Source organism: Heptranchias perlo, chromosome 10 (genome assembly GCF_035084215.1).
Source record: "Heptranchias perlo isolate sHepPer1 chromosome 10, sHepPer1.hap1, whole genome shotgun sequence".
Taxonomy (NCBI): domain Eukaryota; kingdom Metazoa; phylum Chordata; class Chondrichthyes; order Hexanchiformes; family Hexanchidae; genus Heptranchias; species Heptranchias perlo.
This window is the reverse complement of record NC_090334.1, coordinates 54,237,149-54,253,577: the sequence shown is the minus strand read 5'-3', so window position 1 is coordinate 54,253,577 and position 16,429 is coordinate 54,237,149. Positions and strand designations below refer to the sequence as shown.

Below are 16,429 nucleotides of genomic sequence, written 5' to 3'. Positions count from 1 at the left end.
CCCCATCAGTCTACTCTCGATCATCAGCAAAGTGATGGAAGATGTCGTCGACAAGCGGCACTTACTCACCAATAACCTACTCACCGATGCTCAGTTTGGGTTCCGCCAGGACCACTTGGCTCCAGACCTCATTACAGCCTTGGTCCAAACATGGACTAAAGAGCTGAATTCCAGAGGTGAGGTGAGAGTGACTGCCCTTGACATCAAGGCAGCATTTGACTGAGTGTGGCACCAAGGAGCCCGAGTAAAACTGAAATCAATGGGAATCAAGGGGAAAACTCTCCAGTGGCTGGAGTCATACCTAGCACAAAGGAAGATGGTAGTGGTTTTTGGAGGCCAGTCATCTCAGCCCCAGGACATTGCTGCAGGAGTTCCTCAGGGCAGTGTCCGAGGCCCAACCATCTTCAGCTGCTTCATCAATGACCTTCCCTCCATCATAAGGTCAGAAATGGGGATGTTCGCTGATGATTGCACAGTGTTCAGTTCCATTCGCAACCCCTCAGATAATGAAGCAGTCCGAGCCCGCATGCAGCAAGACCTGGACAACATCCAGGCTTGGGCTCATAAGTGGCAAGTAACATTCGTGCCAGACAAGTGCCAGCCAATGACCATCTCCAACAAGAGAGTGTCTAACCACCTCCCCTTGACATTCAATGGCATTACCATCGCCGAATCCCCCACCATCAACATCCTGGGGGTCACCATTGACCAGAAACTTAACTGGACCAGCCATATAAATACTGTGGCTACAAGAGCAGGTCAGAGGCTGGGTATTCTGCGGCGAGTGACTCACCTCCTGACTCCCCAAAACCTTTCCACCATCTACAACACACAAGTCGGGAGTGTGATGGAATACTCTCCCTTCCTAACAGCACTGTGGGAGAACCGTCACCAGACGGACTGCAGCGGTTCAAGAAGGCGGCTCTCCACCACCTTCTCAAGGGCAATTAGGGATGGGCAATAAATGCAGGCCTCGCCAGCGACGCCCACATCCCATGAACGAATAAAAAAAAAGTGAGCCATCCACCAGCGCAGATACTCACACCTCAGTGGGTCCTAGTAGTCAGTTAGTTGGGTTGGCACTTGGTGAGTCACCACACACAAGTGAGCATGAGCAGACACTGGTGGCAGAGGCAGCTGTGGAGAGTCTGCGTCGGTGGGCGCACTCCTCTCCAGGCTCTGCTCAGCTGGACGCATATGCTGAACCCCGAGGGCCATCCTTTAAACGAGGATGATCGAGGGACAGCAGCACATTTGCGAGGTGCTGGAACAGGTGCCACGCGCACTCTCCACAATAGCGCAGAGGATGGAAGAGTCCAACTCCTGCATTAGTGGAATGGTGGCACAGGTACGTGAGGGAATCGCTGAGATAGTGTTGCAGGTAACTACGGAAATGTCTGAGATGGTGTTGCAGGTAACTGCGGAAATGTTTGAGATAGTGTCACAGGTAAGTGCGGGAATATCTGCGAGAATGTTTATAAGATATTAAGGGGAACAGATAGGGTGGATAGAGAGAAACTATTTCCACTGGTTGGGAATTCTAGGAGTAGGGGGCACAGTCTAAAAATTAGAGCCAGACCTTTCAGGAGTGAGATTAAAAAACATTTCTACACATAAAGGGTGGTAGAAGTTTGGAATGCTCTTCTTCCGAGAGAAGGCTAGCCTCCGTTGAGCTTCAAGCACGGCTCACAAATGAGTCCACTCAGGCCCTTACAATGGCCGTTCAGACTCACGGTGAGCAACATTCTGCCGCCTGAAACAGACAGACAGAAATTTTACAACTGGGCTTCCAAGGCATCATGCATGTCCTCCAAATTGTTCTCCAGCAGGGAGGTAGGAGTGATGTGGGCCTGGCCCAGGATAAGGATGATGGCAAAAGGGGACATGGAAGTGGGGACGCCACTCAAAGCACTCCCATGTCTCACCCGTTGTGCCTCTCTCAACCAGTACCTGCAATGCTGCCTCCTCTCCAGGTGACCGAGTCTGCCCCTGCACAGGTGCAGGTGGAACAGTTTTTGGCGGGGCCCTCGCGGGCTCCAAAACCCAGAGGCCGTAGGCCGAAAGAATCTAAGCAGTCAGGGCATGAACATGAGCAACCTGCCACTACCTCTGCTGCAGCCACAGGGGATGCACCACGTAGAAGTAGTAGGAAGAGAAAGGCTAAGGTTTTGTGATCACAAACGGGTGTGTACAAGGGTTTGACAGAATGACATGTTTTTCATTTATATTTGGTTTTTGATAAAGTTACATTAAATGTTATTATTCTCACCATTACTGCCACATCTTGCCCATTCTTGACTGCCATTTGTGATGGCGCCCTTTCATGTGCTTCATCATGAATGGCGGGACTTGATGCCACCCAGTGGGTGACTTTACAGTGGGTGCTTGTATAGTTGCAAGACTGTTTTGTGCAGGGTGGGGGGAGATGGTGTTGGTGCTGCTGTTTCCAGGTGGTCTGAGGACTGGACTATTCTCACTTTGTGATCTCCTTATGAGAAGTGTTCATATATTAATGACTCCCTGGCCTCACGAGCAGCCAGGTGAGCCGCTGCTCTGCCGATGGGTTCGTCCTCCTCCTCCTCCTCCTGTTCCTGCTCCTGCTCCTCCTCAATGTTCATGGCAGATGTGGACGCTGGATGAGGACATGGGGCCTCATCGACCAGTACCCCTCTCTGTAGCACAATATAGTGCAGGACACAAGCCACTAATATAATTCGACCCATTCTCGCTGGTGCGTATTGAAGCGCTCCTACAGACCAATCGAAGCACCGAAATCACATCTTCAGCAGTCCTATCGCATGTTCAATTACAGACCTGGTGGCGATGTGGCTGTCGTTGTATAGAAGCTGTTGCTCGCTGATGGGGTTCCTCAGAGGTGTCATGAGCCACGTGTGCAGGGGCTATCCCTTGTCTCCGAGGAGTCAGCACGTAAGGCTGTTTGGTGCGTGGAAGAGGGCCGGGATGTTGAATTCCCTCAGAATGAATGAACCATTGCAGCTGTCAGGGAATCTCGCACACACGTGAAGAAATCTTTTGTGGTGGTCACAAACGAGCTGACCGTCGATGGAGTGATATCCCTTTCTATTGATGAATAGTCCTGGGTTGTGTGGAGGTGCTCGGATTGCTATATACATGCAATCAATTGCACCCTGTACCCGTGGGAAGCCAGCCACAGAGTGGAAACCCACTGCCCTCTCCGTCTGGCTGAGGTCATCCATGGGGAAGTTGACGTATTACGAAGGCCTGCAAAATAAACTGTTGGTGACCTGTCTTATGCACTTGTGGGTAGATGACTGAGACCCTGGCGATGTCACCGGTGACACCCTGGAATGATCCGGAGGAGAGGAAGTTGAGGGCAGTGGTCGCTTTAACTGCTACAGGTAATGAGATGTTGCCAGGCCCAGCCGGGAGCAGCTCAGCACGAGGAGGCTGCAGGTGTCTGAGACCACCTGGTGACTCACTCTCAGCCTCCGTAGGCACTGCTCCTCAGAGAGGTCAAGGAAGCTCAGCCTCCGAATGTAGAGCCTCTCCCGAGGGTAGTGCCTCCTGCAACGTTGGTCCCTCTGTTGTTCCCCTCTCTGCTCTTGTGCAGGTGTTGTGGAGCTACAAGTGGCGGAAGTGCACGCCGTGCCTGGCGAGGATGGTGATGTTCCTCGTCCTCGGATGTAGTGGTGAATGCAGCCATGGCGCACCCCCATCCTGATGGTGTCAGTTTGAGGGGGTCTGAAGAATTGGTAAATACGTGTAATCAGAACAATTCTGAGTGCGAACCAAGAATTTTCAGTCTAAACACAAAGATCTCCCAGTTAAAAGTTTGTCTGAGAGAACTGAGTGCCCTGCTGCAATAACTCACCTTTTAACCCCATCTGTCAAACAGGGATTTAAATGTCCAAATGGCTGCCGGCTGAAACCCGACTACTTTCCCATGGCATGTTTCACACAGCACGGGAAACACGTTGAGGCAGCGTTAAATCGCGTGCCTTCATTGTTAATTGGATTTATAGGCATTTCAAGTATTTTAAGTACTTGATTTTACTGCTTTAAATATCATCTTGCCAGCTTTAATTGCCAGCGGGACTTCCAGGTTCGGGAACAGCGCGCGCACCCAGGTGACTTGGCGGGTTGGAGCCAGGATTCCTGCCCGCTCCAAAAAATCCCAATTTTCCTCGCCCCCCGGCCCCCAAAGCACCCACACTTTCGTTTCAAAATCGTGCCCTATGTGTTGCTAGGCTTTCAGCCATGATCCTATTTTCATGTGACATCTGTTTTCATGTACACTTTCCAACAGGGCTTACTGGACAACAGTCAGTAGCAGGAACCTAGGATGATTTTTTCTCCTCTCTTGATCAAGAGCACTGAGGCCAACTGTACTGCCCCAAATGCTGGTTTGGCTGAGATCAGCTAACTCCTGTTAATTGTAAGGAATCTTACAACACCAGGTTATAGTCCAACTGTTTTATTTAAAAATCACAAGCTTTCGGAGGCTTTCTCCTTCGTCACACTCGCTCACCTGACGAAGGAGAAAGCCTCCGAAAGCTTGTGATTTTTAAATAAAACAGTTAGACTATAACCTGGTGTTGTAAGATTCCTTACATTTGTCAACCCCAGTCCATCACCGGCATCTCCACATCCTGTTAATTGAACCTGGGTTCTTCTTGTGTGTATGGCATAGTGCTACACCAGGCAGTGCCTTTACCTATTAGACCAGCAGAAACCTCCAGGCCTTTGTTAAGTGACTCATGCGCACTGGGATGTAAAAATGAAAATGGGGTAGAAAGAGCAAATATTATTTGATGATGCAAACTATCAAAAGGACTTAGGCACTCACAGTAGCTAGGTAAGCTTTTCCAAATCTCCTGGGACCATAAGGAAGTGTCACACCTGGAAGTACTGATAAACATTAACCATTTCAAGATGACAATAGTTATGTCATAAATGCATATATGGCTGTCAGATCCATTCTCCAAAAAGCAAGATAAGAACATAAGAACATTAGAAATAGGAGCAGGAGTAGGCCATACGACCCCTTGAGCCTGCTCCGCCATTCAAACAGATCAATGCTGATCTTCAATCTCAACTCCACTTTCCTGCCCAATCCCCATATCCCTTGATTTCCCGAGAGTCCAAAAATTTATCTGTCTCAGCCTTGAATATACTCAATGACTCAGCAGCCACAGCCCTCTGGGGTAGAGAATTCCAAAAATTCACAATCCTCTGAGTGAAGAAATGCCTCTTCATGTCAGTCTTAAATGGCTGACCCCTTATCCTGTGACTATGCCCTCCAGTTCTAGACTCTCCAGCCAAGGGAAACAACCTCTCAGCCTCTACCCTATCAAACCCCCTCAGAATCTTATATGTTTCAATGAGATCATCTCTCATTCTCCTAAACTCCAGAGAGCACAGGCCCATTCTACTCAACCTCTCCTCATAGGTCAACCGTTTCATCCTAAGGAATTAATCTAGTGAACCTTCATTGCACCGCCTCTAAGGTAAATATATCCTTCCTTAGATAAGGAGACCAAAACTGTACGCAGTACTCCAGGTGAGGTCTCACCAAACCCCTGTACAATTGTAGTAAGACTTCCTTACTCTTGTACTCCAACCCCCTTGCAACAAAGGCCAACATGCCATTTGCCTTCCTAATTGTTTGCTGTACCTGCATGCTAACTTTTTGTGTTTCTTGTACTAGGACACCCAAGTCTCCCTGGACACCAACATTTAATAGTTTCTCACCATTTAAAAAATATTCTGTTTTTCTATTCTTCCTACCAAAGTGAATAACCTAACATTTCCCCACAATATACTCCATCTGCCACCTTCTTGCCCACTCACTTAACCTATCTATATCCCTTTGCAGACTCTTTGTGTCCTCCACGCAGCTTACTTTCCCACCTAGCTTTGCATCATTAGCAAACTTGGATATATTACACTCGGTCCCTTCATCTAAGTCATTAATATAGATTGACTGAGGCCCAAGCACCTATCCTTGAGGTACCCCACTAGTTACAGCCTGCCAACCTAAAAGTGACCCATTTATTCCTACTCTCTGTTTTCTATCCATTAACCGCAAGATAATCCACTAATTGTTGAATTCCACCTTCTCTACAATTGGGAGAATATCAGGATTATATTTGAAGGATGATCTACATAGAATTACATAGAACCTACAGCATAGAAACTGGCCATTCTGCCTAACTGATCTATGCCAGCGTTTATGCTCCACACAAGCCTCCTCTCACCCCTCATCATGTAGAACATTGAAAAAGTAAGAGATGTCCTTCCAAGTCTACAGAACTGCCCACAAAAGTATACATGAGATGAGAAATCACATTTGAAAAGAAATGAAGATTGCATAAAGGAATGGCCTGACAGCATTACTGCTCCATGCTGTCCATGGGTATTCCTTTGGATCCAATTCAACATGTATTTAAACTGGGCAAATCAATGATGAAATAAATAATTGAGGACTAACCCCTCTCTGAGAGATGGAAAATTAGTGGAATTTAAATCTAATGTGTGAGTCACCTATGGTTAAAAAGTGAGATATTGTTTGGTCAAGTTGCTTGAAGATGACACCAGGCATGTACATAGGAAGCTTCTTAAAGTTATTTAAGAGCCTCATTTTAACAAGGATCAAAAGGAGGAAACAGCATCTAGACACTGGGGGGGAATTTCCACAGGGGTTCTTCTGCTGATCCGCTGTAACTTCAGCAGGAGAACCATGGAAACCCCAGAAAAACGACGAGTGGGAGAAAACCCCCATGAAAATTCACCTCCAGGATAATGTAAAATTGGAAAGTAATTGGCTTCTGTACAAACAGATTAGGAGCAACCTGTACCCCAAATTGGCTACATAAGATGCAAAAATTCTCAATACTCAGAGGGTGCAGAGAGCCCAAATCTATGGTGTCAATCTCAGTATGATTGATCTTGAACACCAACAGATCACCATACTGCTTGATAAAAGCTAGAACATCAAAGAGGGAAACCAAATGGTCAGAGATATACAGCAGTACATTATTTTCACAGAATTAAATTTTATGTTACTGATTAATAGCCACTACCCCATGTATGCCCTGGTTTACTCATATGCTGCTGGCTATGGAGTCTGTTGATGTCATTGTGTCTCTGGATAAGACAAAGGGAAAAGATATTTCATTACTGGTGACCACTAAAGACCCTGGGATGCATACTAAGGTGTTAAATGGAAAACAGCTGTTTCAAAAGAATAATTATGTCACAATTATCTTTTCAAATAATTAAAATCAATATTTTCTATTTACACCTTTTATCCTAACTCAGATCCATTCTTTGATTAATAAATTCAACAGATCCACAAGGTATTACTTGTACGTTTGACTACAACTTTCCCCTGTTGATTCCATTAAGTGAGTTAAGGTTAATAAAATGTTAAATTGTACTCCTCTCTTCCTTGTGAAGGGATAGATTCAAATGCAAATAATATAAAACTGTAATAAGCATTGAATCGAAGAATGACAGCTCCAAAACAGATTGAAAGCATATGGAGATAACCATCCAAGAAACAACTACTTCAGAGTTGCTCCATTAAAGCTTTTTAAACAACACAGAGGTTAAAAAAAATTAGATTTTAATCATGATACATCAAGATATGTACATTATAAAGTCTCGTTAGTTCAGTGTTGGACACTTTAGACAAACAGAGTAGTTTGCAGTTATGAAAAAATATTTTTTTTTTTAACAAGATGTTCAGTAACTGGATTTTAGGCAACATTTCCCTAGTTGAATGTGTAATTGAGTTTGTACCTGCATTCTCCAGTGGTCTCACAATATCCATTTAATGAGTGACAGCCAGGTTTGCAATCAGTCCCTACAGGTGCAGAAGAAAGATGTAAATTAGTAAATAATTGCCCAAATAATGAGCAGAGTTACCGTCCCTAGCAAACATTCATAAGTATCTCCTCTGCTATTTCCAATGGACAGTTTGACTCCATTATATTTCCATTACTATATACAATGGACATGTAATACTATTGATAGTAAAAGTTTAATTATTCCTTGTATGGTGTTTGTGCTCTTGAAGGTGCAGTTGCATTAATTACCCAACCATCTACTTTTTGTTTTAATTTCAAGTCAATTTCATATTTAAAATCCACACAGTTTAATTCAAAGAATGGATTGAATTAAAAATGGTATTTTCAGGCAATAGGGGGCAGATGTTCCTCTGGTAGTGAATCTTAAAGAAAAGTAAACTTGAATAAAAAGTGGTGCAATGTCAATGAATTAATCATCAGTGTTTAGTGTTCCTCTGAGCATTCATGTCCTTCAAAAACAGAAATTAAAATACTGATGAAAAGTTTAAAAAGATCAATTTAACTTGTTAAAAGTTGTTACTGAGGAATTCTAACAGCATTGTACAATTGCACAAGCACATCAAAAGGCAGCTATTTAACTTCAGCTCAGACAGGGCATTAGTGAGAGTAACAAAGGTGAAGAGTGTGGATAGTAGGAGAGCAATGAATACTGTAGGAATTTTCTGAACTAGAGCATGAATGAAGTACTCATGGTTGCACATAGCATGATGGAGGAGAATAGGGAGGTCCAGGAGTGCAGGAAGCATTGAAAGTTTATTAGTAGGTACTATCCCAGTCAGTCTGTCTATAGCAATAGCATCAACTCCCTGTGAATGATAGTGGAGCAATGTCTCAGGGTGCTCATGCTCACCGGGGAGGCTGTAGGTGAAGTGTGCCACTTGGTCCACAAAGGCCTGTAAGGACAGTCAACTATTCACACCAAATTACCAGTGGTATTGAAGATCACCACTGTCCTCAACCTTTATGCCATAGGAGCCTTCCTGACCACTACAGAAGACATCTCAGTAGTCAACCACTTTATTGTGAACTGCTGAATTAAAGAGGTGACTAAAACCCTTTATCACTACACACCTTCCCACAAACTCCTCAACAATAACTAGCAGCAGACCGGCAATTGCAGGCAGGGAGACATGTAAGGGATTCAGTTCTAATACTTACCATACCTGTTTAGTTTTTGCTGCATACCTTTGAAAAACTGACTTCATTTTCTGCTCAATGAAAGAATTACAGACTGCATGATACAGTAATAATGAATTAATTTGTACAGTACTAGAGGTGTTTGTATCTAATATGTTTTGCTACAGTGGCTGCCTTTTGTCTATTGTGAATCTTTTGTGCTAACTGAGGATGTGCCACACTTCTAAGTACTTCCTTTCTAAAATAATAACACTGATGGATAACTGCAGGAATATGAAAGGTTTGCTACCTGTATCTGTGACTAACCCTGATAGAGCTGCATTAGTGCCAGAGGTTTCTGATGTTGTAGTCTTTGTGGGCTTAGTACTTTCAAAAGATGCATCTACTGCCAATTGTACAAAGTGACATGATGAACAGAACTGCCACTGACCAACCCCATCCACTTTCATCTGTGCTCCTCTACAAGCCATTGGTGGGGGACATCCCCATATGATACCCACAGATCTGTGTCTATAAAGAACAGTGAGCATATGTGAGTTTCACAATCTCTTCTTCATGATTGTTTCTAGTGAGTTTCCAAACAAATTCAAGCTAGCCATGACTACATCTTTGCAGTGACCATTGCTCCATTACACTAAGATTTGTGCCCCCATACAACACTGAAGGGGCATGCAACACATTGGGCCGTGTTCTGTACCAGCAGACTCTTCATCAGCTACCAACACTGCTCCTCTTCTTCGTCAGTGCTCAATGATTCAAGCTGTGCTTCTTTATCCTCACTGAAATCTACATCTCCTACCTAGTGCATAACTGTGTCTGCTTCAAGTAGAAGTAGTGATAGTTGGTGCTCCAGTGTGTTGTGCTCTTCTGGTGCAATTGGGTTCTTCTTGGTCTGTGAAAAGAGCTGATGGGTCATTATGAGTACATCAATTTAGCCACTGCATCATTATTGCATGCATTATTGTGTCCTTGGCAATGTTTATGAACATGTTCATGTAATATTATGCAAGTTATAGAATATGATAAATATGGTACTCCCCACTAGTTCTGTTCTCTCCTCTAACCTGCACAAACCCAATGCCTTCCAAACTCTAACCAAATAAATCCATCATTGTTTGTTTAGATGACATGAGTACCTTAAACTCCTTGGCCCCCCACTGTTGTATGATGTGCCCTTTTATTAAGTGTGAGTTTCACCTTTTATCACAAGGTGGGAATTGAGACATGACAAGTTGGCCCGTGGAAATTCCTTTCTGCAGTTAATTCACTCTCCCATCGTTGCATATATAATTTGGATAACCCTTTTCACTTCTAATATATTACTTGCTTCATTCTGGTTAATATTTGTTTGCGTCAGTAACATTTTTGTTGGAAATATCTTTCACAAGCACAACTTCTGCCAGGTGTACATTACGGCCTCTACACCCAGTTTGTGCTAATATTCATGCCTCATCATTGTGCTTCTCTAATCCTGTACTCCTCCCCACCACCCCGCGCCCCCTGTCCACATATCTTCTGCCAGGTCCCAGTCAGGAAGGCAGTGTTAACACCTTCCATCCTGTACGGCCATTCTTTAAGGCATATTAGCATGGTAAGTTTCTGGTCTTCCCCACCGTAGTGTGCTCACACTGCAGTAACTCGCCAAGGCTTCTTCGACAGCACCTCCCAAACCCACGACCTCTACCATCTAGAAGGACAAGAGCAGCAGGCACATGGGAACAACACCACCTGCACGTTCCCCTCCAAGTCACACACCATCCTGACTTGGAAATACATCGCTGTTCCTTCATCGTCGCTGGGTTAAAATCCTGGAACTCCCTACCTAACAGCACCGTGGGAGAACCTTCACCACATGGATTGCAGCGGTTCAAGAAGGCGGCTCACCACCACCTTCTCAAGGTCAATTAGGGATGGGCAATAAATGCCGGCCTCGCCAGTGACGCCCACAACCCATGAACGAATAAAAAAAAAATCACCTGTAGAGTATAGCTACTAAAACTCGCTTTGCACCTACTGCCATTTCTGTTTACAGTTGTAGATACCACAGCTGGATTCTAGGACCTTGATGTTTATGTGGCTCCTTTCGGAAGTGTGAAAAGATCATTATTGCAAGTGTCTTATGATGAAGCTGACTATGAGCAATGTAATTCCAGCAGCAAATATATTAACCTGTCATTAAAATGGACGAGAGTGGTTTTTTTTGCTTTCATTTTGTGAAAACTAAGAATGTCGGCTGCTAAGTTTCTGCCATCGAACTGCTTGGGGAAGGAAAATGACCATAATCAGAGGGATCAAACGAGGGGCTAAACATTGGGAAAGTGTTAATGTTGGCAAATAAATGACACATGAAATGGTTGCTATAGATTGTATATCATGGGGATGGTGAAACCTGGCAGCAAGGCGTCAGCACGTTCAGTGGCGGGGACACAAGGCAGCAGGTTATTGTCTCTGCACAATGGGGCTGAGCAGCATCTCACCATCAATATACGGCTCATCATCTCCCCCGTTTTATAGAAAAGCTGTTTAGAAACAGTCTCTACCGCGGTTTAACATTATCCTCACACTTTCTACAAAAAGGTCATATTTCTACAGAGGAATGGGGTTGGTCAGTAGATTTGTGTTCGGCAAAATGTCAGGGACGGTGGCTGTGGGTTATTGGAACCTCATTATGTCGAGCTGAACCTCTGTTTAAAAAGCCACACGCAACACTAGGTGCAATTTGGATTACAATTCTTAGAGCAATCCTAGTATCACTAGACTTCCCTCTACTAGGAATTAATACATATGTGTGTACAAAGAGCGGATGCGCCCTACCTTTTTTAGTCTTGTGTTATGTTTGCGATGATGAATTTGCTTTAGTGACACATTGTTTGAACAGAGGGTGTCACCAATGATGAAATGCTTCAAAGTGTCTCTTATCACACTCTAGATGTGCTCGATACCCCGATAAACGTACTTGCAACGGATGATGTTCTTCTGAACAGTCTGATCTAAGAAATGCACTGCACGTTTTATCGGATGTTCGTCCTGTTTTACCCACTTTATATTCAACCCTTTACTAAAAGAAACGTCTTCTATCCTCGATATTGTTTAGTCAGATATCTAAACACGTCCACGCACACGTGAAAGCATCGTGAAAAATTATTTTAAAAATGTGTGAACTTTACATCCAGTATTTGATATTAACCAGATCGAGTTTCTACATTTTTATTTCATGTTGGTTTCGACCTGTGTTTTTCCATATGCGAAATCAGTTCATTCCCTACAAGTTGCTTTATAAGCTGATCCGAGTAACACCCAAATACGGAAATCTGGTCCCATAATTACATCGAGACCGTCTCGTATTATCCGCAGTCTCGGTCATCATCGAAAGTCCCATTACTTTGTCACTACAGAAAATAAATCAATACGAGAGTGTTCAATAGCGCTGTAAATAAAACTGTCCCTGTCGCTGTGTTTCTGTACTGGCAGTAATCTGACCCTCGCCTCCACACTACATTCTTTCCACGGAACCTGCGTAAAATAAATCTCAATTTACCTTGAGCAAAATTGCCAGCAATGAGGATCAGAGTGAAGCACGCTAACAACGAAGGAGCAGAGTGGTAGTCCATTGTTGTTTTCATGCCGAGAGCACATACTCTTCTAACAACCTAAACAGTAGTTAAGAAAGATTTACGATTCAGATCGAAATGAATTAGCAGTAATACACCCATCCGACCAGTCCGACCGTTCGACATTTCCCACCGGGTTCCTGTGACTAGTTTAATCCATCTCCTTGTGATGCCAAAGTTATGTATTTCCACGAGGATCAACGGGTTGGTATCACATATTTCCGACACAATTCACCCATAAAGATAAGTTGGATATACAGGTCCACAGAGGCAATGATGCTGGACTGCCAATAAGATGGAAAAGTGAGACTCTACTCTCAAAGGCATCTGGGTGCAATGGACCAGAACTAGTCAAATTTACCTTATAATGTTTTCCTGGGTTCTGGAACAGTTACCCACTCATACCCTCCGTTGTCTGCCAAATCTGGGGGAGGAGGAAGCGATGAATCGCTTCTGACACCAACTTTACCTGAAGCTTCCCAGCTTTCCCCGTTAGCAGTCCCCCCTGGCTCTAGGTAAGGCTGCTGCGATTTGACCTCGAGTTGCTGCTGTCATGGATGGCTGATTTTTTTTTAAAGCTGCTTCGCCAGACTGATGGTGTTTAACATCCCAACCACCATGTCACGTCCTAGAACATGAACACGGATCAAACGTTGAGGAGATAGCTGTCCAACCTGGAGGGAGAGTAAGGTGAAAGACGCATGCGTCCACTCCAACACAAGCTCTATGCCAAAAGCAATCCAACTTCTTAAAGGGGGCTTTGTGTAAGAAATGAGTTCTCCTTATAGCAAAAAACAATAGCCCGTGCAAGCTTATTCGTATATATACCACAATCGTAGAATCTTACAGCTTAGAAGGAGACCATTCAGCCCATCGTGCCTGTGTTGGCTCTTTGAAAGAGCTACCCTAACTCTTTCCTCAAAGCCCTGCAATTCTTTCCTTTTCAAATATTTATCCAATTCCCTTTTAAAAGCTACTATTGGATCTGCTTCCTCCACCCTTTCAGGCAGTACATTCCAGTTCATAACAATTGGCTGTGTAAACTATTTTTCCTTGTCTCCCTGATTGTTCTTTTGCCAATTATCTTAAATCTGTGTGCTCTGGTTACCGACCCACCCGCCTGTGGAAATAATTTCTCCTTATTGAACTCAAATATTTAATGGACTTTAACAAATAACTGCATATAAGGGCATAAGGAAAGTAAAGGAGGGGACCATTGCTTATGTACTCAAACTTTCCTATCTTGACATCCAACTGCATTTAAATGTTTTTAATGCTGTTATCTCTACTCCCCGTTTGGCAGATCATTCCAAATATGATGGTCCCTTGAGTAAATAAGTTCTTCCAAATATCGGTTTTAAATTTACTTTCGCCTTATTGAAATTTGCATAATCCGGGTCAATGTTCTTCACCTAATTAATAATCTGGGTTTACCTCATTTATACCATTTTATATATCTTGATATATAACCATATTAGACTAGAACATTTGACCTTTTCTAATTATTCCTCATATCTCAGTTTTGTTCCTCTTTGTACTTGTACATCTTTTCATGGCATGGTAACCAAATTGGGACACAAATGTGGTCTGACCAGTGCATCTTAAAACTATACCATAACCTTTGTAGATTTGCACTTTATTGTTCTGACTATATATCCCAGTATTCCATTATTTCAATTGCTTTACCACATTGTCTAGGCATTGGAAATGATGACTCTGCTAATGCTCTGAGCTCCCTTTTTCAAGTCTCACTGTGCTAATTCAATTGTTAATACAATAAATGTATGCTTACTAATACATTTTTTCAACCAATGTGCACTATTTTACATTTCTGAGTGTTGAATTCGATTTGCCAGTTGACTGCCTAGTTTTATAACTGATAAAAATCCTGCAGCAAATATTTAGCTGCATCCTCTATCACTACTGCTCTCATTATCATCAGCAAATTTCACAAACCAACATTTGCTTTCGGAATTCAAGTCTTTTTTGCAGATTAAGAGGAACACGAGTCTAAGTGATGACCCTTGCAGGTTTCCACTCAAAACTTCCCCACAGTCTACTATTACATCTAGTGTGACTAAAAAAAATCAACTACTTATCCAGTCCAGTGTTATACCAGAGATTTTAGCTTAATTAGAAAACTTTCATGTGGAATTTCATTAAAAGCCTTTTAAAAGCCAAAATAAGCTATTCTACTTTCAACTTTTCCTTGATGCCCTCAAAAAATCAAAGAGGTTTGACAGGCAGGACCTTTCCCTTCTAGATCTGTTTTTGGTGTTTAAGTTATTGATGTATAGGTATTCCTCCAGCCCATGCTTTTAAAGAGTTTCCATTTTTTTACTTGTTGATGGGTCTGTCGTTGCACATGGGTCAAATTTGTCACTCTTTTAGAAGTGTAAGTACTGTTTTTGATTGCTTCCAGTCCTGCAGGATCTTGCCAAACCTCAGTGATTCCTTCATTACAATATCCAGTACCCCACAAATTGCACCCCTAATCCCCTTCAGTATCCTAGGTAATATACCGTCTGACGCAGAAAATGTGCGGGTTTTAAGTCTCTCTAACATCAAACGATTTTACCACACTGACTTCAAAATCCTTTAAGATATTTTATATATTACAAAAATTGGACAGATTAGTGTTATTCTCATTAGTGAATACTTGCGGAAAACGGCCTTTAATATTTCAACTAGTTTATCTTCTCTTATAGTTCTAACTTCCTCTCTAACTACTCTTTTACTTACATGATATGGAAAACCTAAACATTGTATTCCAAATACTTCGAGCGTTTAGGTTAGGGCACTTAATTGCAGTCCTGACTCCTGAGGGAACGGCGCAAGATCCACAGAGGAGGTCGTGTCATATCACTTGGATTTCAGCGCACGGAGCATGACTACCGGCGGGTTACAAAGTGTTCAGCGATCTATTGGACCTCCTCACACTTTACAAAACATTCTCAAGACTTAAATGTTTAAACAGTGGGAGCGGAGCTCCACGCATGCGTGTAAACACATACAAGGGGTTTCATCTTGGATTTCAGTGTACCAACCTCAATCAAATAGTTGCATTATAACTGTTTAAAAATCAACCATTCCTCTTTATATTTTCCAAAATATTAATTGGATTGCAGGATGATTATAACAAGCCCGGAGTACACGAAAGGAAACGATTCTGATATAACCAAGTCTCTCTTAGCTCAGCACTACTGGCAAATAAACTAAAAGTGTATTTACACTGTAAGAACCCACAGCAGTGAATCATATGTATTGTCTGATTCACAGTCCATTTCAGGAACTGCAAAGGCACATTGTTTTCTCAAATGATAAATGTCTTCAATTTTTTTTAATCCACTAATATTTCTAAGATTTGGACACTCTGCTTTAAATATGACATTTAATATATCTGAAATGGAACAATGCGCAGACTTACACAAAGAGTCTGCAGCAGCAGCATTTCGAACACTTTGTGTTCCACGATCCTGCTAATACTAACTGCAGCAGACAGTCATCGACATGACGGACATAACTATCCTCGTTTTCCTTTTCTCGAGGATATAGCATTACGGTGCGGTGTAAAAACTCAGTCCTCACAGCGTTAAATCAGATTACTAGGTAACCAATTATCCTCGTTTCATTCGCCTGTTTTGCTTCTAATCCATTGAGTTGATTATATCTTCAGGCCTCACTGTAATTTAATGAATCTTTCTGAATCCCACTCTTCCGTAAATCAGTCTGTTGTTTTTAGGGTCAATTTTTATCTGATTACGCTCCAGTGAAGCGCCTAGGGACGTTTTCCTAGGAAAAAGGCGCTGTATAAATGCAAATTGTTGT

At 42.9% G+C, this 16,429-nt stretch overlaps 1 protein-coding gene across 3 annotated transcripts in view; it reads right to left on the bottom strand.

The window, feature by feature from the left end:
- Positions 1-15,489, bottom strand: part of LOC137326155 (protein delta homolog 1) — a 29,755-nt gene extending 14,266 nt beyond the window's left edge. Inside the window, exons 1-3 of one of the 3 annotated variants that reach the window (XM_067991024.1) lie at positions 15,344-15,489; positions 12,529-12,640; positions 7,786-7,849 (exon numbers count right to left, since the gene is read on the bottom strand). In XM_067991024.1, coding sequence (XP_067847125.1) covers positions 7,786-7,849; positions 12,529-12,613 — 149 coding nt within the window. In that variant the 5' untranslated portion in view covers positions 12,614-12,640; positions 15,344-15,489. Of the gene's footprint in view, positions 1-7,785; positions 7,850-12,528; positions 12,641-13,070; positions 13,206-13,448; positions 13,492-15,343 lie in introns of those variants that run through there. The other 2 variants (XM_067991027.1, XM_067991025.1) reach the window with 2 other exon arrangements.
- Positions 15,490-16,429: the final 940 nt, after the last annotated feature.